The 18,012-nt window shown below is 31.1% G+C and overlaps 1 protein-coding gene across 1 annotated transcript; it reads right to left on the bottom strand.

Annotated features, from left to right (window-relative positions):
* Nucleotides 1–14: 14 nt before the first annotated feature.
* On the bottom strand, nucleotides 15–5,865 carry LOC120202631 (ubiquitin carboxyl-terminal hydrolase 9-like). The gene is made up of 13 exons (XM_039203039.1): nucleotides 5,714–5,865; nucleotides 5,315–5,569; nucleotides 4,852–4,996; nucleotides 4,462–4,521; nucleotides 4,244–4,339; nucleotides 3,766–4,161; nucleotides 3,503–3,643; nucleotides 2,794–2,964; nucleotides 2,125–2,382; nucleotides 1,884–2,032; nucleotides 1,066–1,602; nucleotides 711–981; nucleotides 15–538 (listed from the first exon to the last, which is right to left on the bottom strand). Exons 1-13 carry the CDS (start codon nucleotides 5,863–5,865, stop codon nucleotides 404–406), a joined length of 2,766 nt encoding a protein of 921 aa, XP_039058970.1. The 3' UTR covers nucleotides 15–403.
* Between the last annotated feature and the right edge of the window lie 12,147 nt (nucleotides 5,866–18,012).

Below are 18,012 nucleotides of genomic sequence, written 5' to 3'. Positions count from 1 at the left end.
TGAGTCAACTGAACTGAGAAAAAGGTTAAACTTTTTAAGAATTAATCATCCTAGTATATTTCTGTAAGAACAAGAGAAATGATAACAAATAATAATAGATGGCTGGCTATCACTAGAGCTCATAAAACATATTTAAAGCCACCTATTACCAAAACTTGCTGGCTCCTACTATCCCCAAAATTTCCTTCTAAATGAATAATATAATTGTAACTGATATTTTCCCCTACCCTGAATTTCGCCATCCTTTCGGTGTGAGCTTATCTTCCATAAAACGAGGGACCGTGGTCGGCTTGCTCGGCCAAGTACTGTCTGCAGCATAACCTCGAATGGAAGTAGCTCCAAAAAAGCACTAGTGTTGCAGAATGCTAGGTAATTTAGAGATAGAATGACTATGCGATGACTCTCAAGTCTCCATCTCGGTTTCACTTCTAACTCTCTTATAGAACAGCAGATAAGCAGCAGAAGTCTTGATGTCAGATTCGTTGACGGGAGAAACATGACTATCATCAAAATGATACCAACTATTTTCTTCAACCAACTGCGGAAGTGGAAAATTAAAAAGACTCTTTAGATATCATTCGAATTAGTACCTCGTATGAAAGCCAATCCTAAGTACCATAAAATCAACCATGATATAGAGACAGTCGCAAATTTGAAATTACGAGTAAGATACACGCTGCATAAGTATTATCCGTGAGAGATGACTTTACCTTAGCATATGCAGTGTAGTGGCCACCACCTAGTCCACCATAGTGGTTGCTGATGGCATATAGCTCATATATATAAGACTCAGCATCTTTGTTCAAGACATATTTAGTCAAATCAAGATTGTGAATGGGGAAATTCACAAAAGTGTCGATCTTGTTCTTTAGGTATCGGCCATAAGTGAAGCGTTTCAAGTGAAAAACAATAATCTCTGGTAGCGTCCACAAGTCTAGCTTCTTTATAGCTTGCCTATGTACCTTGCATTGAGGACAATACCTGCATTCATCGTTTTAGTCACATCATTAAGGCATCAATACCATTTACGAGGAGAATCCACAACTTAATTGTAAAATCACTTACCACATGTCATCAGGCCCGAGTGGTTCTTCCACCAAGAAAGCATCTAAACATGAAGGTAGAGAGATGGCTTCCTGCCGGGTCTTTTTAGCAGCAAACCCTGCTTTATGAACTTCAGGGAGATCTTTCAAGTAGCTGGCATCATATAGCTCCTCTTCTTTGTCAGTCCAATCGAGCAAAACCCTTAAGATTTTCCCAGATTCAAAGAGGGTATCCTTCTTAAGAGGTTTGAAGGTCATTACTCTATCATCTGTTAAATGGAGCCAGAGTGATAAGTCTCTGCTCGATGTACCCTCAATTTCTGCATTTTCAACTGAGTGAGCATCAGAACTACTGCATGTTTCACCGAGACCATCTGAGAGGATGTCATTCTCTTTGCCAATGTGAAACTTAGCTGAAGAATACATTCTTTTGAAAGTTGACAATACTTTAGAAACAGCAGTTTCGATATCAGCTCCACTTATTTGGTCTCCTTCCAAATAAGTAATCAGTGGAGTTCCGAAAAGCTCCTTTCCACTTATAAGATAATCTGATTTGGATCTGGAAAACCCAATATTTTAGTTCAAAATCTTAATAAATGAAGAAACAGCTTATTTATTCAATAAATTCATCCCCCCCCCACCTCTCACCCAGCTTATTAAATAAATGCAGTAAACGGATGAACTGCATGACACAGATGATAATAACCACACAATGGCAACGATAGATGAAACTATGGATCCCTAGGTTTCCAAATTACCAAAGTGCCTAAAGATGGTAATCAAATTAAAACAGCATAATTTGCTTGACAGAATCCAATAGCTAGAGAGAAGCAAACTTACTTTTCATGCCATCGATGAAAAATTACTAGCTTAGTTTTCTCCATCCCCTTTTTCTGATATCGGAAAGCCACAATATGTTCGTCGTCTTTTATTGAAACCAATGGCTCCAAGGGCACCTCCAAAAATCGGTAAATCTTGTTTTCATAAACCTGATATAGAATATTGAACACATCAAGCAACCAAGGTAACTTATAACTGAAACGGTTAAATGAAAGTAAGAATCAATTCAAGAAATGTTTACCTCCGCAAGCAGAAGGTTCTCGTCGGTCTTCAAGCAACAAGCAGTACGCAAAGCCAGAAGGAGATCTTTGCAGGAACCATTTTTCAGCACAGAGACAGTATATGGCATTGGGAGACCACTTCCATCACCATAAAACACTGTCACTGTCATTGTCCTAGTGACAGTGGAAGGTAGTGGCAATGACAGATACATGAAGGGGTCGAAAGTAATTGAAATTTTGCTGCAAACTGGGCAAACCAGTGTCGACTTATATTGGCCCTGAGAGGCAAGAGCATTATTAAAAATATTCCAATTGTTAGTAGCATGGGAGAAAATTGTCTTACATTTCCATGCTCAGAAACTTGAAGCACTACAATACTGACATGAAAGATGAGCAAAAACAAATAGACAAGAACTGCAAAGCACTAGGCAGTAAGCACCTATAGACTGAAATGCCCAAATCTTAAAGAATGTAAACAAAAGCCAATCCTAATAATGCTAAAAAATGGATTCGGTTATCAATCTGCTTAAAGTGGCACTGACAACAACTGTTACATACTTAGATGAGTAATTGTATTTTCCAGGAAATAAAACCCTGATAAGACTCTTAACTTTCTGACATAACTTTAAGATTGACTACAATATGCAGCTCTAAATCAAAACATGCAGATCGATAAGAAAATTTCTCACTTGACAAACATCCACAATAACTGAGTCATTTCGGGCCTTGTGATTTTTCCAAGACTCAGCTGCAACTTCCTCGTCAGGATGATTGTCAGCATCCTTCATTTCAATATAAGGTTTCTGTTTGACACGATTCAAGTCTTCATGCAGCCCATCCAGTAAGAAAGCCAAAAGTTCCTAAAGAAAAGAGACATCATTTAAAAAAAAGCATAAATCTCAACAAAATAGTAGATGTACCCCTTAAAAGTGATAGCTATTATACCATTTAAACAACATTTGAAGTCATTCCTAAGTTGCTTTTAAAGTACAATGCAAAAGGTTTGTACCAAGCCTTTAAAATAAAAAGTCATATCAAACTAAAGCTTAGGATGGCTTTAAACATGCATTACACTACTATAATAGTGAGGGCTAAAATATCTCGTCCTGCATGATGTACCATCACCAGAAATTTGACAGCATACGGCATTTTGCTAAACAATAATACAATCATTGGCTAACAGGCCTTCCTAGGGGCACTTTGAAAGTACCAAAATTATAATTGTAAGCCAACCAGGCATCCAATCTGTTATTTTTTAGAAAAAAATAGCATTCATCACTTCCTTTTGAACAAGATGTTGTGGTAAACATAATCTAATAACATACCCACAGATTTATACAAGTTACCAATTGCTGATATTGCAGAAGTTCATATATTAAAAAGAAAAATGGAACTTACTTGAGAATCATGCTGGTTATAACCACTAAACTGTGGTGCAAATCGAGCAAGTTTTCCCTTAAAAACACGTGGAGCAATTGATGTTTGTCCCGAGGACCATAATTTCCGTAATAACTCACCAAAAGCAAGTGCCAGCTCACCCTGCACGAGTACAACTTAGGTTAGAGATTTAGTGAAGTGCTCAAAGAAATGGTGCCAAAATTGTCCAAATGGATAATTCACAGTAAACTACAAAAACAATGGTTGATCGCACCACAGCTTACATGCATTCCCAAAGGATTTTGTGTGTTGATCTCATCACTGTAATCTTTCAAGAAATACTTGACAAGAGGCGGCGTGTGCACTAAACACTGAAGCGCACTATTCATAAAACAAGTATTTCCTAGGTTCTGCAACCCAGTCAAACCCCTTGTCTCTCTTTTTCTAACAGAATTATTGGCATCAAAACTATCACTTCTATCTGATAATCCCGAGCCTATGGAGCTTCCCGGGTACAGATTTGATTTGTAACCAGAGGAGTGACCATTAAACAAAGCTGGCCCTCCAGCAATTGTAAAGGACGATCTTGAAGGTTCCATGGAAACCAAAGCTAGTTCATTTCCTGTAGAATCCATCCCAAATCTTGAAGACTGATGTCCATCAATTTGCTCCAAAAGAATCTTTAAAGATTCATCAAACATGCAGATAAATCAAAACCAAACAGAAATGGAAATAATGAAGGGAAAACGAAAGGGTACTCACATTTTGGTCCATCTGCAAATTTGATTCCTCTAGGCTTTTGTTTGAAGCAAATAACTGTGCATGCTTTCTCTTGTTGAAGTAATCCCAAATGCGAACCTAGAAGTATACAATGAACCAAAACATGTAATTGAAGTTGACTTAAAGCATACAAATCTTCTTCTAAAATAATTATATTTAAGTATACATGTTTAAAAGGAAAAAGAAACAGATATTCTCACCTTGTCCTGCTCTACTCCCCTAAGTGCACAGACCCTCTGGAAAAGCTCAGTTACCGAAGCCTAAAAACGTAATCCAACCAAAAGAACAGAAGTGGGGCGAAAGTGAAGTTAGAACCAGCATAGTCTACCACAAAGATGAAAAATTTCAAGGACATAAATAACTTGAAAGCAAAACTCAGAAACCTAAAGGAAATGCCAAATCACTTTAGAAATTGGATGCAATTGGAATGATTTCCAGTTCCATCATAGATTTCCAGTTCCATCATAGATTTCAAAACTTAAAATGAACACACATCAATACTTCAAGCTTGTGTAAGCTAAATTTTTTTGTCACTGTTACTTTACATTTCGATGGACAATCCCTCAACTTGGGCAGATTAAAAGGCATACCTTTCTGCTTAACCATATAACTGACTGGCTTTCATCCCTGGAATCTATCAAGTTAAGACAAAGTGGGTAAACCTCCACGTCAAAATTTCTGTGATAAACACCCTGCAAAATCATCTTTCTCGGCAATGATGGCCCGCCTTTATACCTAAAATGATATTACAAGACAAATAAAAATCAGAAACAAATTCTACCTGCTATCTTACTGTACATCAGGCACATTACATAAAGTCAAGTTGCTTATGTTAATAATATCTGTTTTATTAACATAAACTAGTAAATCACAATTAACATTCAACAAGTACCAAATGGCTTACACGCTTTTAGAGAACTACATCACTTGATCTTCAAGTTGTTTAATAACTCATCAAGTTGTTTAATAACTCGGCAAACCATCTATGTGGTCAAAGCATATACAAGATACATTCAATTTATCAATGAAAAATAGCCAGAGGTGAAGCATTACCATTCATGAAGCTTTTCCCAAACTTTCTGAGGCACCAAAACATAATCCTGCGCTTCCATCAACATTCCACGGAGCTGTATCTCATCTTCCTTGCAATCGCCATCACTCCCATTTTGAACAATATCAGAGTTATCAATAGGGCCGGGCATTTCCGCCATGTTCGAAGAAGCCGTGTTCAAATGTCGAGAATCAGAAGACTGATTCAAATTTCCATCAGCATCTATCCCAACATACCTTTCCCACCTTCGAACCCACCTGAAAAAGTAGGTGATTTAAGCCTAATATTAATTAAATATTAACGTATAAATTGGATATTCCAAAATAAAACAAATTCCCCCCATATATTTTCCGAAGAACAGCAAGAAAGAAAATAAAATTTAAATTAATTTTAAAACGGACCTGCTGGAAATAACGAAATACAAGTTGCCTTCCTTCAAATTACGCTCGGAATCGTATTTCAATTCAGTAACGATCCTCTTTTGCTCCTCGGGCGTGCACGGCAAACAACTTACCCCGTCCTCCATCATGTATCCAGAATCCTGAATCGTCATGATCAATGAAATTCCCCGTTCTTCAAAATTAAACGGATTTGGATCGGAAACGGAGCCGATAATCGATCGATGTGGTCGATGAGAGAATGTAGGGGGAATCAGTAGAGACAATTACAAGGTTAATTGGGAATATTCGATGGAACCCTAACCAAACAGATCGGGTAAAAAGGTCGACTGGGAGAGAGAAAGAGGAACTCAAATTAAATTAAAATTACGAATCTTTTTATTTCTTTTTTCAACGAACTTGTCCTCGCCGTTTTATAGCCCCTCCTAATAATTCTCGTACACAATTTGACGCCTCATAATATAATTTATATTTTCTAAGTATTTTATATTTTATTGATTATCCGAGAAAATATGCATATTATTAATTTTATACCATAATTATTTATATTATATTAATTTAAATATTTAAATATTTATTTTATCTTAAAAGTATTTATTTTATATTTATATCTCATATAATTCATAATATAAATTGAACATGTTTATATAAAATATAAACTCGTAATAAATATTTAAGATCTATTTAACGCACATTAAAATATATATATATTTAACATAATTTATAATGTATTAATTAAATGACGTTAGTAGTAAAAGGAAGTATTTTTTAGGATATTAAGTTCGAATAAATGTGTATACGTCATATGTATTGTCAATAATAAAAAAATATTTTAAACAAATATTATATTATAATCAAATTAGATTATTAAAATATTAACAAATACTAAAAAATAAAAAAATGTTTTCTGTAATTCATTTTCTTGTTATATCCCTTTTAAATTAGACGTTATTGTTGCTTGTCACTTGCATGATTTTATGTTGGATTTCACTTTCACGCGTAGTGCATGAAAATACAAAACATAATGTTAAAAAAAATATTTAACGTTTGATTAAGGTATAATGATATATAAATCAAATGGTCTCAACGATAAAGAAATTATTATTATTTTATAAAATCACAAATTTGAGCATCATGAATGTCAATGAAAATGATCATTTTGTTTTCAATTCTTTTTTTTTAGTATTTTATCCCTTAACGTTTTAGTTTTTTTTGTTAAAACAACTCATGTCGAATAGAAACCGTTAATTAACTGATGATTATAACATATTGATGGCATGACATTTTCATGTGTTTAATTGTTGACATGTCATATATCACATCATTATTTTAGTGACATGACACGTGTTACGTCATCACTTTGGATGCATATACCATATCATCATTTTGATAATGTGATATATATCATGTCATCATTTTAATGATATGATGCATATCACATCATTATTTTAGTGATGTGATATATATCACGTTAATAATTATTCACATGTAAAAATGTCACATTATGAACATGTATTGATTATTAGCTATTAAACAATTTTTATCAAACATAATATGTTTTGACTAAAAATTGAAATGTCAATAATAAAATGCTCCAAAAAAAAGAACATGGGACAAAATGATTATTTGTGCAAATGTATATTATTTTTTAGAGTCCTCAACATTTTATTTTAGGACTAAAAATCTATATGTGAATAGAAACCGTTAGTCGATAAACAATCTACCCTCCAAAATAAAAATCATTTTGTCCTGAAATGAAACGTGGAATCAAAATGTTCCGAAAAGAGAGAAGAATAGTTAAAATAACTTGCCTTAAATAAAACGTTAAAAATTAACATACTCCCAAAAAAAAAGAATTAAAATACGTTAGCAGCATTCTTAAATAATATGTCATTAGAGAATCATATTATCCTTAGGAGGTTAGGTTGGAATTGGCTTTATTCATTGCTTTGGTTTCTAGATACATTAGAAGTACGGATGAATGAATACATGCTAAATATATGTATATGGCAAGTAGAATCTTTAAAATATATGCTTATATTCGAATATTTATAACACAAAAGCATGTGGTATGATTCATTGTCCATGTCACTACACCAAATACTCATAAATGAATGTTCTTTCCCTATATGAATAGTTGGGCCAAACTTTCTCAAATAGGCACTTGATGTTGGCTTAGTAATAAGCATCCACCATTAATAGTGCTCTAATTTCCTTTTTTTTCTCTTTACACTTGTCTAGATTTTTATTGCCATCTTTTGGATTAATGAGGAATCTCTAAAGAAGAATCCCACCACCGACGCTATATATTCTTTCCCCTTTCTCCACCGTTCTACCAGCACACTATTTTCTGTCATTTTAGATATGGGAAACTGCCTGTTCGGGGGATTTGAAGAAGAAGTAGCCGATGGACTGATCGAAGTCATAACATCAAACGGTGGAATCATGGAGTTTTCGGCTCCGATATCGGCAGGAAACATCGTAGATGGATTCTGTGGAAATGCTATTTTTCGAAGCAATGATCTGTTATGTAAACCAATTTGCCACCATGAAGAACTCCTACCCGGGAAATCATACTATTTACTTCCACTCAACAGCAAAGGAAACAGTCCCAGTGACGGCGACAACAACATCGTTCGAGAAGGCCACGTCCGGTCCAAGTCCGACAACGTCCCGTCGTCGGTCATTTCTCCATACAGGTTGTCATGTGATGTCCAGGGGAGTTTAAAGAGATCCTATACAGATATTTTATCCAGGTACAACAACGACGGCCGTGGATTCTGGAAAGTGAAGCTGGTGATCGGCACGGAACAGCTGTTGGATATTTTGTCACAGGAAGCTCGAACTCAAGAACTGATGGAGAATGTTAGAACTGTCGCCAAATGCGGAAATGGGGCATCTAAAACTGTGGGATTATCGGATCAATGGAGCCGGTCGAGCAGTAGGAAAAATTCTTCAACCAGAGATGGATTGTTCTTAGAAAATGTGATAAACAACTGAAATACTGTAGTATTTGATCTCCCCCCCCCCCCTCTTTCTGTTTAATGTCTAAATTTGTGTACATATAAACCCTTCATACATCAATCTAAGTTTAAACGCTTTGAAATCAATGTTTGAAACCACAATGCTTTTGAATTACACCGAATTTATTTACTAATTTCATAAGCTCATCAACCAACAACAATAAATTAGGGTAAAGTAAAAGAATGTACCGCAACTATAGGTTTTACTTGGGTGATTAACCAACTATTAAAAGTTATAAAATAATCTCCGACTATAGGATATTATTTTGTTAAGTATTCCGATTATTAAAAATTACAAAATTATCACTTAACTATTTATATATATGCCAAACGTGTTTTTTTTTTGTATATTGACTGAGATATGATAAAATTTGATTCCAGAATCGTTTGAGTTTTATTTTGTATATTGACTCTCTATTTATATTATGTCATCGAGCCAGTGCTCAAAAGGAACGGTGGTGCTGGTAGACATCATTAAAATATGATTTTATCATATCTCAATTAGCATGTTAACGTCCAACTCAGACGATCGCCAAATTTTTAATAGAAAATGACGAGTTAGAACATATGAATAGTCGGGTGATCATCTGATAACTTCCAATAGTCGGGAGACTCAAAAAATAACACCTATAGTCGGAAGACTATTTTATAACTTATAATCATCAGGACTCAATAAAACAGGGTCCTATAGTCGAATGACCATTTATGAATTTTACCTAATAAAATTAATCAAATAAATAAAGAGTTACATTTAATCATTAGAATGTTAATTATTGTTACTTTATTAATATAATAGGTTAGTAAAATAAATTATTTTTTAAATTTTTATCATTGAACTTCAAATAAAATATCAATTTAGACCTAAATGTTTGTTAAAGATTTGATTTAGTCCAAATATCAATCTCTCCCTCTAATTATCGACCCTACACCATCAAGCCCACTTACTACCAAAACCCTACAAAAATTCTAGTTGGAGTGGGAGAGTGAAAGAACCCATAAAATTTCACAAAATTGGTGAACTTTAAGCAAAACACAATAGAGAAGAGCTGGAAAATAACCTGTAAGCTGTTCCCAATCATACGATTAACAGCATTGTTACCACCTCTACCTAGGAACGCAGTGTAAATTTATAAAATTTTAGAAGAAAATGAACTTATAAATTTTAAAAGGCGAAAATATACTATAAATACAAAATACACAATAAAATTTAAAATATAAATGAATTTAAAAATTTTCAGAGACGACTGTCCCTACCCATTCCCTTAGTCCATCCCGGCCTCCACCAACACCAATCACTTGTATCTAAGGAGTTTCCATTGGAGAAAAGGAACAGCTTATCCCTCCAAAACGGTGACGCATCCTCAAAATGGTTTTCTTCGATTGATGTTTTGAAGAAAACGTAGTCTTGAAGTAAACAAAGGAGAAGTTAATGATGGTAATTACTTTGGGTTTGTTATTTGAAGTGTCGCCATTTTTTACATAGAAAAAATGATATTTGATTGAGCGAAGAAGAAAAGAGAGGCTTTTAGGGTTTTAGAGAAAATTTCTGTAAATTTTCATAATTTTCATGTGTAGGGAAATATTACAGTTTGATCCGAATTTAATTTAGTTAAATTAATGAAGAAAAAATTTAAGAAAAAATTAAGGAAAACAGTAAACTTAATTTGATTGAAAGTATGAAATACATCTACTTTCAATGCTGATTAAAAATAAAAAAAAATATAATTTTAATAGATCTTTATTAAATAAGTTTCATTTGTAACCAAGTAACCACATCTGTAAATATATTTTATGGATTAGATTATATATGGAGATTTACTTTGTATTCTTCTATTTTTTACATTAGTGAATTTTCTCCTATTCTGATTATTATTTTTCTCGAAATAATTTTTTACGTAAAATTTTAATATTTATTTTATTATGCGACCGCCATATTTATTGTTATATTTTAACTGTGAACGTTCTTGATAGGGTGCCACTTTTTTCAACGATGTCGCCGTCTCAAGTTTAACACGAGAGCATTAGAATGCTGATGTCGTTTGCTCTTCTTTCTTCATGTGTGGGGGAAGATTAAATAATTTTTACTAATAAAATTATAATATAATCTTGAATTAAATACCACCGAACAAAATTTGGAATGGCATCTAATAGAAAATTACAATTTTATGCACTATGCCTACTCCCATAAACATTTAAGATATGAACGATTTGTAAATTAGTTAAAAAATTAAACAAATATTATATAAAAGTGATCATAAACGACAAATTATAATATAATTTTTATGACTTTATTGACCCAAATACACATATTTTACTCTTTATAATCATATTTTAAATAATTTTGTGAAATTTGATCAGAAGAGGGTCTCTCACACATCACCTCAATGAGCATAACTTTAGAAATATGAAAAAAGATTGTCTAACCAAATATTGGTCGTAATCCTGTCGAGTGTCGGATTACACATATTTTAACTAAAAAAACTTTAAACACCTACAGTAAAGGTGTATAATTTAAACACTAATTTTTCAATTAAGCCTAATTGTTATTATAATTTTTTTTATAATGATCATAGACTACTTTTATTAATTAAAACAAGTATTATTATATCATTCATCATTAAACTATCTTCTTACTTCTATTTTGCTTATTGAATTTTAAATTTTTTTAATTTGATCATTAAACTTTTGAATTACACATATTTTTATCATTCTTTGATGATATAGATTATTTTATTCTTATTTTTATTACGACATGACGAATTTGATAAATTTATATCCTGATATAAAATTGCGTTTCGAATCACGACAGTCTTGTGCTGCGAAACCTGGCCATGTCGACTAGAAAGTTGGTGGTTTGAATCCACAATGAGGCTACCCTTTAGGGATGTTGAAATTTTATTCATGATTTTCACCACACCTTCACACTATCCATTTCTACCATCACCATTTTGATATCCAAATTCGATGCAGTTTAATAATATTTTTTTGGGTAAAGTATAGTAATGGTCACTGAACATTTCTGAAGCTTGCATTTAGGTCCCCAAACTTTTAAAACTTGCAATACAGTCCCCCAACATTTATTCCGTTTGCAATATGGTCCCCCAACTTAAACCACCGTTAGAAATTAGGGTAAATTATATAAAAGGTTATTAAACTTTTCAGACACTTGAATTTAGGTCCCTCAACTTTTAAAACTTGCAAAACAGTCCTCAATTTCATTCTAAACCCCAATTTCCAAAGTAATTCAATTTCATTCTAAACCCTAAATTCCAAAATAATTCAATTCAATTCAATTATGTCAGATTTATTATTATTTAATTTCATCTTATTTCATGTGATACGTATTTTTTATATAAATATAATAGTATAATTCTTATCTGTTGAAGAAATTTTTTAATTAAAAAAAGTAGTTAGGATATAGAAGAGGTTGAAAATAATTCGAATTTTAAATTTATAAAATGTTATTTTGACGTATAAATAAAAGTGTAAACTACTAGGTTGACAACTTAACTATCTAGCCCTTTTTACTTTTGTCATCGATCTTTTAAATTTATCAATCATACAACATAATTATTTAACTGTTTCAACTAAGCCACTAGTCGTTACCAATTGATACAAATGATGAAGTGGCAGTTAAAAGGAATTGACATTATTATACATTCAGTCTTTATTATTATATAATCAATTTAGTCTTAAATTAAATAGAATTTAATAAATTAATCATTTAATTAGGATCTGACATGTGTTAGCACATGATCATGACACGTGTCATTGGTGACACGTGTCACCACCTAATTATTTATATATGCTATCAATTTGGTCCTAAATTAAATAAAATTTAATAAATTAATCATTTAACTAGGATCTGACATGTGTTAACACATGATCATGATATATGTTATTGGTGACACATGTCACCACCTAATTAGAAGAAAATTAAGTTACAAAGAAGTAAAATTTGGGTCTTGGGCAAACTCAAACCTGAGTCACGCAAATGAAAGATACAGGGTGGAGCCACTAAGCTAACACCATCGTTTGTGTTAAGAGATATACAATAATACATATACTAATAGTATGACCAATGCCAGAAAAAAAAGAATATAATGGAAAATGAAAATAATGAGATTTGAACTTCGGCAAAAAATTTGAAAGCAATAAATGATGGGAAAATATTATATTTTTTTACAATAAAAAATATTATATTTGATAGATTTAATATATTTTTTAAATATTAGTTGATACAATATTTTAAAAGAATAAATTTAAGATTTATATATTTTTAAACTAAATTTAATAATTATATTTTTCATATTTATAATTCATGATTATATATATAATCTTAAGTTGAGTATTTCTAATATAATTAATAATTTTAATTTCTTATTAAAAATAAAATATTCAAAAAATATAAATGATTCATACATTAATATATGAATATATTTTTTTATTTATACATCTAAATATAAATATACATTTATATAAATATACATTTATATAAATATAGTTTTATTCGTATATTGAAATATTTTGATTAAAATATAAACATATTTTAAATACTAGTTTATACAAGAAAAATAAAATATATCAAAAATATAAATGATTCATACATTTAAATATAAATTGAATCATTTATATTTTCTATACATCTATATTTAATAAGAAAATAAAATTATTGGGGGACTGTTTTGCAAGTTTTAAAAGTTGGGGACCTAAATTCAAGTGCCTGAAAAGTTCAATGACCGTTTATATAATTTACCCTAATTTTCTAACAGTGATTTAAGTTGGGGGACCATATTGCAAACGGAATAAATGTTGGGGGACTGTATTATAAGTTTTAAAAGTTGGGGATCTAAATGCAAGCTTCAGAAATGTTTAGTGACCATTATTATACTTTACACTATTTTTTTATTAATATGATAGAATATAATTATTTTATAAGCATCTCATTTTTATATATATTTTTATTATAATTCAGTGTTTTGTGAAAAAATGAGGATGGCGACACAATAGAAACTACTCACTTCCTTGCAACCCATGTTACGTCATCATTCCGTCACAATACATGATATTCAACATAATTTGTTACAATTTGTCCGACGGCTTCTAAGACAAGGAGATATCAGATTCAGAGTCGTTTGGAGGGCGTTGCAGGTAGAATTTGTCTATTTTTTAACAAGGATTGTATCAAATTTAATAATATAATAATTAATCAAATTATATTTCTTATTGATTTTAAGTGTTTAAAGTTTTTTATCAATTAAGGTGTTTAATATTTTTCAAGTTGTTATTTTAGGTGTATGTTCCGTCATGATCGTCAATAAAAAATCATCAATCACTCCAACCGTAACAGGTGACGTGTTTATAACTTTTTAAAATATTTAAAATTATTTATTAAAAAACCCTAATTTTGTCTAAATAATATAAAATCCAAAATTCCTAAATATAATAAATTAGTTGACTCTATTCTCATATGTAATGGGGTAAGAGGGAGGTAAGATAGTAGGCTGGGCCCCAACATCAAGTTGAGAGCAACTTCGGGAGACCTCCGGCAGTCAGAATTATGAATTGCCCACCGTAGGACTCGATCCCACGACCACAAGTTTAAGAGCCTTGTGCTCTTACCAACTGAGCTGGACGGGCAATTCCTAATTTCATCATTTTATCATAGTTGGTTACCTCATATCTCGATGCAATGGAATGCGGAACGCACCTCCCATTCAACTACAGAGCACATCAACGAGGGATGGTGGAAACGTCGTGGGGAGGATAGCACTATTGGCGGAAAGTGTGGCACTAGAGGAGTATAGCACCGGGAGGAAAGGCCGCCCAGGAGGTGGAAGAGCCAGGGGAGATAATGACATTTGTGGCGACCGAGGATGGAATTAAAAATTTTGGGAATTTTATAATTTTAGAAAATTTTAAGAGGCTTTTATTATAGAAAAATTAATAATTTAAGTTTTTTAAAATAAATTTTAAAAATTTCATGTATCATGTTTTGAATGGTTGACAGATTTCTTTTAACAAACATGACAGATGAGATATTTAAATAGTAACGTCAAAAAAAATTAGGTACATATCTTGACAAAAAAGAAAAGAAAAGAGAAAGAGAATAAACTGAATATGAGATATAGTTTAAATACTTATTTTTTTTAATTAAATCATAATATAATTTATGTTTGGATAAACTACACGTTTAGTATTAAAATTATTACTTTTGTTATGTTTTGATACCTAAATTTTAATTTTTTTTTCAAAATCTTACTTAATGTTTATTTTAAATTTTATTTTGATACTATACCATTAAAAACTTAATGAAATTATATTTTTTTAACGAGTAATTTATATCATTCATCACTTAACCCATTGGGCTTCTTCCTCACTATTTATCATGAACGTGAATTACATTGAATAGTAATCAAAAGTCTAAATTAATAGCGTTAAACACATGGTTTAGTTCAGCTTTTTTTGTTACAAGGGCACGTAGACACCTAATCAGCTATTTCCTTTTGAGTAGCCATATCAACGGCAACAGGTGGCGTATCAAATTCATGTAGACCCCTGGGAAGATCCCACGCGTACTTTGCACGCCCATCCGCGATTTTATTATCGTTTCGGTTTGCTTTCATCACTCTAACTTGTCAATCTTTTGCCAGATAGGAGTCAATATGGTGAATAATGTCAAGACCTTCCTCCTTCCTGCGATTAGGCTTAAGCAAATTCATCACTTCTTGACTGTCTCTTTCAATTTGAATCATTCTACCTCCAATCTTCCATGCTGCCTTTAATCCTTATCTTCTCACTCCTATTTTGATCACTAAAGTTTAAAAAATTTCAATTTAATTACTCAACTTTCAAATTATTCATGCTTTAATCACTCTAATTTATTTCATTAATATTTTCTATGACATTATATTTTTATTATTTTATTAATATATAATTAAAATAAAAAATAAATTTAAAATTATACACAAACCCAAAAATTATACCACAAATCCTAAATCACAAACTCATCATATATTAATAAAATAAGTTAGAGTGATTTAAATAGGAGTAATTTGAAAGTTAAGTGATAATTAAAAAAATAAACTTCAATGACCAAAATAAAAGTGAGAAGATAGTTCAGTGATGAATGATATAATTTAGCCATATGAATACCACGTACAACAATTCTGTTAAATTTTTAACAATAATATCAAAATGAAACATAAACTAATCGTTAGATATAATTTAAAAATAAAATAAAATTTAGGTAACAAAAAAAAAAAATAGTAATTTACGTACTAAACCTGTAGTTTACCCTGCATTTAAAATATATATTGTTTATATATATATATATATAACAATCAAATAAAATTATTTTACTTAAACTTAATGTGCATAATTTAAATAAAATTAATTTTGTCAACTATAGTCGAAAAAGAAAAGAAGAGAATTTCATATAAATGGAATGTTGTTAGTATTAAGCTTATATAACATTTAATTGCTACCCAAATGGTGAAGAGAGATGAAATGTCGAGTGCAGTAGGTTAGCACCAAAGTGGTTGTCCCATCAATTGTCTCCCCCAAACAAATCATGATTAACAATCCTGATTAGCTCAACACCCACCCCAATATTCCATTTAAACTTTATATTAATTCTAATAAATACACACATTAATATTTTTATTTTAAATTATACCAGTAATATATTATATGATTTTATATCTATATGGCCAAATCACTGCATGGCACACCTGAATCACACGGTTTAATTTTTCAGTTTTCTCTTGTTGCTTTACGTTCATAGCAAGAAATCATGGACATGTTCATTGCTACTTGCTAACTTGTTGATCTATGGCCTCTAGATATTATTTTTTATTACATCCCATTTTTAAGATAAAAAAAATATTTTATCTTATTTAATGTTATGTCTAAATTCGAATAGTATAAAATATTAAACATTTTGAAAAAAAATTGCATTTGAAATCATATGTAACTTGGTTAATTTTTGGAGATTATTCCCTGACTAAGCTAAGCCATCATACGTAGTCAAGCTTTACGTCTACAAAAGATAATACCAATTCTTAATTATTATTATTATTATTTTTGTTGTTATGTTGTCGTTTTTGATCTCGTTTTTAATGTTTCTTGATCTTAGCTTTTAATTATTCTAGATACGGATGTAGCTTATTCTTATGGTGTACACGTATTTATCTTAAATTTTAATAATTTTATTTATGCTTATCTTACATAATTTTTTATAAATATATGCATGTTCACTTCGAAAAATAATTTTAGATGTGTCGATGTTAGATAGAGATGTAATGTATTTTAAGACGATGACGATGTAATTCACAATTTTCACCTATCAAATAGAAGAAAAGCAAATAATATAAAATTACACAAATGTAAAACATGGGCGGCCCTTCTTCCTTCAATTGCATAGTAGTAAATATAAGATATGATATGATACGGTAGAAAAGTATATATTTTTAATATGTACCATTCTTCAACAAATTATTATATTTAAATGGTGAAGGGTTTGTTTATAGATTCATTTTTGTCGTGTTAGAATGTTAAAAATTATTTTAATTATTTTATTTAAAGATTATATAAAAGTATGAACTGAAGATCTTTATCGAAGTCTAATAAAACGACACGAAATATGAGCCTCAAATTTCAACCCGCAAATGGCTGCTAATAAATGGTGAAGGGTAGTTTTATTATTTTAGCATTCAATGGTATTTTAATTATTTCTCCCACCGGAGGATACTTTAGATATTTTATAAATTAATTCTGAGATCCCCAATTTCTTAGCACTAAAGCCTCATAGTTTTTCCATCAAGTTTATAGGCCTTAAACACTATTAGGGGCAATTTAGTAATTTAACCACTTACCAATCGAACGCCATAACACATATAAATATGACAGTCGATGCATCATATTTACGGTGGGCAATTCATAATTCTGACTGTCCTATGTCTCCCACGGAAGCTGTTCTCAACCTGACGTTGGGGGCAACCTACTATCCTACCTCTTCCTTACTCCATTACATATGAGAATAGGGTCAGCTATTTTTTTATGAAATACTTCAAAGTTTTAAGTATAATAACCTTAAGCTTCCGAAATTGATATTATTAGTATTGATTCGAGCTATTAGTCATTTTCTTAATAATATGAATTCTCATTCACGAACATTACCCTGAAATTAATTATCCTCAACTTCAAAATAACTCACTAATTACTAAATAATAATTTAAGGAATCAAATTGATAAAATTGAAAACTAACGAAACTAATT

This window comes from Hibiscus syriacus, unplaced genomic scaffold (assembly GCF_006381635.1).
Source record: "Hibiscus syriacus cultivar Baekdansim isolate YM2019G1 unplaced genomic scaffold, ASM638163v2 tig00008957_pilon, whole genome shotgun sequence".
Classification (NCBI taxonomy): Eukaryota; Viridiplantae; Streptophyta; class Magnoliopsida; order Malvales; family Malvaceae; genus Hibiscus; species Hibiscus syriacus.
Note: the sequence above shows the minus strand (reverse complement) of the source record. Positions and strands in the feature narration are given on the sequence as shown.